General features: G+C 34.7%; 1 protein-coding gene across 1 annotated transcript; it reads left to right on the top strand.

Annotated features, from left to right (window-relative positions):
- The first annotated feature begins 1,203 nt into the window (after positions 1 to 1,203).
- LOC113350596 (transcription factor bHLH95-like) lies at positions 1,204 to 3,394 on the top strand. The gene is made up of 3 exons (XM_026594738.1): positions 1,204 to 1,683; positions 2,318 to 2,869; positions 3,299 to 3,394. Exons 1-3 carry the CDS (start codon positions 1,204 to 1,206, stop codon positions 3,392 to 3,394), a joined length of 1,128 nt encoding a protein of 375 aa, XP_026450523.1.
- The last annotated feature ends 3,458 nt before the right edge of the window (positions 3,395 to 6,852 follow it).

Here is a 6,852-nt window from a genome sequence, read left to right as displayed (position 1 = left end):
GGAGAAAGAGAAAGAGAAAGGAGTCATCAGCATGACAGCATAGTGGCCGCAGATTTTGTTTGTTTTAATAAAGAGGGAGAGAGAAGGATACTAATAAGAATAAATAACGGCCAAATCATGACTTGTTTCTGCAGCTCTGCATGACGCGTCTACGTTTCTTTAATTCTTTTTAGTTAGGTTAACCAATGCAGTCTGTTTCAGATTATGCGTACTGTTTATTCTGGTTCATTTTGATGGAAATTATACTTTTCATTCACTAAAAGACCCATCTTTAGTTGGGGATTGAAATCTTAAACCTTGTTGGTTTTGTTGTTGATTCCGGATCTGAGCATTTGACTCGACTCAGGTAAGATGTTAGACCATTGTTTTTGCATTTTTCTATGATGATTTAAGGTCTGGCCTGATTCATACATCTAACTAGGAAGTATCCCACACAAATATATTTTTGTGCCGATATCACTATACCACATTGGTAAAATAAGTGGGTGATGATATTAGTGATTTGAATGCACACAGAGTTATTAATTTCAAGCTGATTTCAGATATGTCTACAGGGCGATAACAAAGTCATCTGGTGCTGTCCCGATACTCCTAGCCTTCTTTCTGACATTTAGAGCTATGGCAATGATGAACTGCATCAAGAGAGAACATGCATGGATATTCATAAACCTGCAATAATTAATTTTCTTTTTTGCGGGTGAAGTACTACCATATGACATAATTCAGCAAGGACATAGACACTAACTTACATAGAGATTAAACACTCCTACTGATCCAAAACAATGGACTGAAAAAGAAAAGAAAGTTTGGGTGAAGATTACAAGCATTTTAGGTAGAGGGTTCAAGCGGGTGAAAGTGGGACCATAGAAGATAGAGAAAGTGATAATAATTTGGGATTTGTTGGCACGCGCTGAGGTATCCGTTTTTGTTTTTGTTTTTGTTTCCACGCCAAATAACGGCATTGTCTTATGATTGTATTTTGGGTTCTTTCTATCTTTCTTGCAGTCATCCGAATCATCATCATCTTTCTGATTCCCACCTAAATTTTGCCACCCTTCTCTTCCACCTTTTCCTTTTAAACGCCTCCGCCCTAATTATAACCAAGTTCTCTTTCTCTTACTTGTTTCTTATATATAATATATGAACCCTAATCCTCTTCTATAACTCACTCATTCTATCTCTCTGTAGAAGCAATATATGATGATGGGTACCAGTGATGAGATAGGAGGTGGTGGTGGCGGTGGTCCAGGGAACTTCTTGTTTGAAAATCAAACATGGGCTTCTGTTTTCAGCAGTATAAATTCTGATAATTCTGGTGGTGTTTGCAGCACTGAAGAACTACATAAAACTACTACTAGTATTACTTCTAAGAAACTAATTGATTCAACCTCAACTAGCCCTACACTCACACCCACACCAACCCCAACCCCAACTCCTACAGCTGTGACACCGCCTGAGCTGGTTGTGGGTCAAACAACCAGTACTAGTCATCAGAAGCGCAGTAGAGGCGGTGCTAAAAGTAGCACTGGAAAGGGTACTAGTGGTGGTGGAGATTGGAATGAATGTAAACTTGGCGGTGAATCAGATCATGAAATACATATATGGACTGAGAGAGAGAGAAGAAAAAAGATGAGAAATATGTTTTCTAATCTTCATGCTTTGCTTCCTCAACTTCCTGCTAAGGTAATCAAAATTTTACTCAGACTGATTTTGAGGTTTCCAACTGCATCATAAATCAAAACATGTTTTCTAACTTCAGAAACTCATTTCATTTCTTTCTTTGTTGGAAGAATTAGAGCCTATACCTGTCAATTGTTTCCTAGGGTTTCGTTTTCTCTGATTTGTCAGTCGTATGTATTAAATGAAAACTTTTTCTGGAAATTCAACATGGGACCAGAAATGTTCCTTTTCCATCTAAGAAACTAAAAACGGGTTCATGATTATAACTTAAAAAAAAGCTAGGGTTTCAAGAAACTGGACCATTTGCTTTCTCTTTTAATCTTTCAGAAGCTATCAGCTTCATGGTGTACGTATCTCATATCTGAATAGTTATTGTTCCACATCAACGACTGAACTTGAAGTTCATCCCACTTGCTGATTGCAACCTTTTGTTGGCTGATTAATTTGGTCATTTTTATCACATGCATAGAAGAAGACAAAGAATGTTCATCTTACTCAGAGTTTGATGTACATGCTTTTTCTTAAATGTTATTATCATAAGATCATGCGAAAGGGGAAAAAAGAAAGAAAAAGAAAAAGCTGATGCAATTCCGGGTACATGAATTAATTTTACATTATTTTCTTTTTCTTATATTAGGCGGATAAATCAACCATAGTGGATGAAGCAGTGAATTATATCAAAACCCTTCAACATTCACTTCAAAAGCTACAAAAACAAAGGCTAGAAATGCTCAGAGGAGGAGGGGGAGGAGGGCCTACATTAACAACGCCAACAGTAATCGACTATGAACCATCATCATCATCTCTAGTAGTAGCTTCCAATTCACCGACATTGAATACTAGAGAAGCCTTTTTAGCTGATCAAGCTGGACCTTCTTCTGCATCCATGAATAATAACTCTTCGAGTTCCATGATCAACGATAATATGACTTTCTCATCAGCAGCACCCAATAACTCTCTCTCAGTCGTCCCTTGCATAAACAACATTCCTTCTACATTTCAGACATGGTCTTCACCAAATGTAGTCTTGAGCGTGAACGGAGACGATGCACAAATTAGTGTTTGTGCACCGAGAAAACCAGGGCTTTTGACTACTTGTTGTTATGTATTAGAAAAACATAAACTGGAAGTAGTAACAGCTCATGTTTCATCAGATTGTTACAGGAGTATGTTCATGATCCATGCCCATGTAAGTTCACATTATATGCTTTCAAGTTTTATTTCATGTTTTTTGTTCTTTTGTAGATGATTAAAGTTTTTGTTATCTGTTAATTATGTCCAAGTGGTATAATTTCTTTGTAATCTGTCTGATAATGTTATACCAGTTGTAATCAATGAACCCATAGAATATTGGATGATGAAAATGTCAGTGAAAATTCTTTATTTTCATTGGATTTCGTGAAAACATTCATTAACACACAGTCTGTCATAATCAGTGCTTAGAGTTTATCTACTAAAATGTATTCACACTATTTGTCTCTAGTTCATTAACTACTAATGCTACTTGTCATTTAGGTAGGAACTGCTAGTAATTAGGTTCAGTCTTATATGATACTGGTTTATTGATAAATTGCCGATTTTCTACTCTTAACATTCAAGTATCATATTTTTGGAACAGGCAAATGGTGCTTGTGATCAGTTTCCGGAGCCATTGCCTGTAGAGGAAATTTACAAGTTGGCAGTTGGGGAGATGATATTCTGGCTCAATTCTTGATCTTGATATATGTATGTATGAGCCAAATCCACGAGAAGGTTATCTAATCCGACAGTTATAAGGCTATATCCAAAGAGCTGGCTAAGAAGAGGAGGGAGATGCATGCACAATGTCAAAATGCAAATGTATAACTAAGAGGTCGATCAAATCTCATGTTTATCCTTGAAATGGGTATGCTTGCATTTCTCTTTTACGGTATAGTATTAATGGTTTTCCTTTCAGGTTAGTGATGTATTTACAATATAAGATATCAGTCAATATGTCATATAACTGCAAGTTGCATATTGGCCGGTAAATAGAACTAGTTAGATTGTGATCTTTCGAAACAAAATCAGTTTTAGTACTTCAAACAAAAGTAGCTAGGGTTCTGTATGAAATCTCAATGTATATTTGAGTTTCAATTTTATACATATATGGCGTGTTTTAGATGTTGCTGCTGCTCCAACAATTATCCTGCACAATATCTACTGTTAATGGCTTCTAAAATAGATGTACCTAAGGCTTGACGTTCCAAGATTTAGTTCTACGTATTCATGATTTGATATAAGCACAATATATACACACATATGTACATGTAGGGGTGAACTATATAATATGCTGTTTAGTTGGTAATCTTTAAGCATATATGGCATATTGGGTGTTTCTCATCACTTGTTCATTAATTTATATTCCGTCCGCAGAATATTATTGTATGTTCCTTACAACTGCGATTCGTTTTTGCTATTCTGTCTCGTTGGCTATAGAGGTATATATCTGGCACTCCATTCAGGGATATAGCTAGACGACAACCCACGGATTTTTCTTTGTTGCATGTTTGTCGTTTTTCGGAGAATCCGGTATAATTTTGTTTGAGTTTGGTGTTGTTCATCTTTGCATTCCATCAATTTCTCAGCATGGAAATAATCTGCTGAGTTTATTTCCTTGCTAATGAATCCAGTAATTGTTGTTTAAGTACTGTTACATATAAGCTTATCGAATGAGATTTATGAGCAGCATTCTTTTAACTTAATTTGTTAGAGAAAGAGACATTCACTGCATATTCAGGCATGCAATATATGCTTGCTTTTGAGATCAAGTATCTCTTTGTATGTCCCTATAGCTTTAGAAAGCACTTCTATTTAGATATGGCAATGCATGCTTTTGAGGTCAAGTATCTCTTCTTTATATGTTCCCATAGTTTTAGAAAGCACTTAATAATTTGAGTTTAGTATGTTGTCTGGTATTTGTGTTCAACTTCAAGGTATACCGATACAGATACTCACTAATGAGATAGACATATCATTACTCGCTATAAATATATTACGTGAACTTACGTGAACCTATTCGTAAACGATTTATTATTAGTAATATGGTATTGGCTTCATATATCTATATGTTTGAAATCTTCTAATTTTCTATAGTTACTAGTATTTAAAATTAGCCATTGGTGATTGGACTCTCACCGGTAAATATCATCATTGTCATCAGATATATAACTTCTACTGAGGTCCTTGAAGCACCAACCAAAACTATGGTGGTATATGTAGTAATACAAATATACAGTACACAACAGCCAACGCTGCACAGCAGCAGACATGCAAAAGGGTTTGGTAGATACGGAGTACTATTAATACACTAATCACAGCTTATGCTGTTGTCAAATCATGTTGGTGAGGTTAGACATGACTTGACTTCTAATAGTAGCATCAAAACTCTTGGAGAGAATGTTTTATTGTGATAAACATCCACCAACAAATTTTCCTCCGGTCACCACTGGAATCTTGAGTTCTGCTTAATATCAAAACTTGGTCCATCTTTACCGCTTGAGCTCATGGGCGTTTCCTAACAGAGTATCCATTAAGTAATGCTCCATATCTTAATTTTTAAGGCCCAATAAGACTTTTAAAAAGATGAGCTGATGATACTCTCCCACACTCCCCTTTAACAATTATGAATCCTCTTAACTTATATACCCGTATATAAGTTAAGGAGCATTTAATGATACACTTTTATCTTGTTTTTCCCATCTTTTTATCCTAACAACGAGACAATCATTAATAATAAATCTGTTACAATAAATAGTAATCAATTTTACATAATTACCCTCGAAGTTTATTAATATATGTGTTTAATCATTAATTACAGTGGGACCCGCTTTCTTAATCAATGGAAAAATACAACTAATTTTAGAAAAAATTTGATTTGCAATATTTTTTGGTAAGTATAAATGGTAAATATTTAGTTTCAAGATCTTAAAACCCCGACTCTTTTGGGTTTCATTAATTTTTTTACTGATCTTTTTCATTTTTAATTTTATTTCTTTCTAAGTATAGTTCTCTAAACCCAGTAATGATATTTGCTTAACAATTTGGAATTTTATCATTAAAGAAAAGGTCTATGTACAGTGAAGGTACAAATCAAAATTTTGAACTTGTTTATTCTTTTGAAGCATTTTTATGAGGCCCCACTATTAATCGTGAAGATACGTCAGATTTTGATGCTTTTGATTTTTTTAAGCAAAGAGGGAAGACTTCGAATGGCTATAGAGTATTTTAATTTAACCCTTCAAATAAAAGAAAAAAAGTAAGTAAGTAACGGGAGCGGCAACAAAAAAAGCTAGAGTGTGTGTACGAAAAAAGTTTCGTCATCCGTGAAATAAGGGTAAAACATGAACTTTTGTTTCACTGATAAATGTGACTTAATTTCCCGAAATTCTTGTCATTCCAATAAACAATTACCAAATCCAAGATAAAATCTTGTGTATTAAATGCTTCTTAACGTGTATCCGGGGATACAAGTTAACAAAAGCCAACAATTATATATAGATACTCCACTTTCAAAGATAAATAAATAAATTATGGGAAACCTACTTTCCATTAAAGGCTACCTAGGTTGGACATACGAAGGTTCACTGAAAAAGGTAAAAGAAGGTGCACATTCAGAAAGCTAAAAAGTAATAGCCCTGCATCGCCATCCATAGATTCTTAGATGTTCTTTGAAGGTTTTCTTCTGAGTAATCAATCCTTTATCAATCTTTTCTTCTTTCTAATGGTGATTATCAGTGCTCTGTCATTACTTTATAATTTTATTTTCAGCCCTCGGAAAATTGTTACTGTAATTATCAACACCAACATTAAAGACTTAAGAAAACCAAAATTCTGTCATAACATCCAATACAAAGTAGTACTGGCATTACTTCTAATTACAAACCCTTTGAAACCTATCTAAAAACCTTTGTCAACTGCCTGAAGGATTTTCAGTTCAACATCATTACAGAGAGTAACTACCCTCAAATAGTTCTCTGTAGCGGCACAATTAAAAAAACATCATTCCCATATTATTGCCATCATTCCTTCCAACAACATAAGCTGGTACTGAAAACTAACAAAACTACCCGAAACAAGCAAAACAACAACAAGAAAAATACACATAACTGGCTAAATACCAACAAGACAAACATCTACATCAGCAATAGAATA

Source organism: Papaver somniferum, chromosome 2, assembly GCF_003573695.1.
Source record: "Papaver somniferum cultivar HN1 chromosome 2, ASM357369v1, whole genome shotgun sequence".
In the NCBI taxonomy this organism is placed as follows: domain Eukaryota; kingdom Viridiplantae; phylum Streptophyta; class Magnoliopsida; order Ranunculales; family Papaveraceae; genus Papaver; species Papaver somniferum.
The sequence above is the reverse complement of the archived record's forward strand: the minus strand, read 5'-3'. Positions and strand labels throughout refer to the sequence as shown.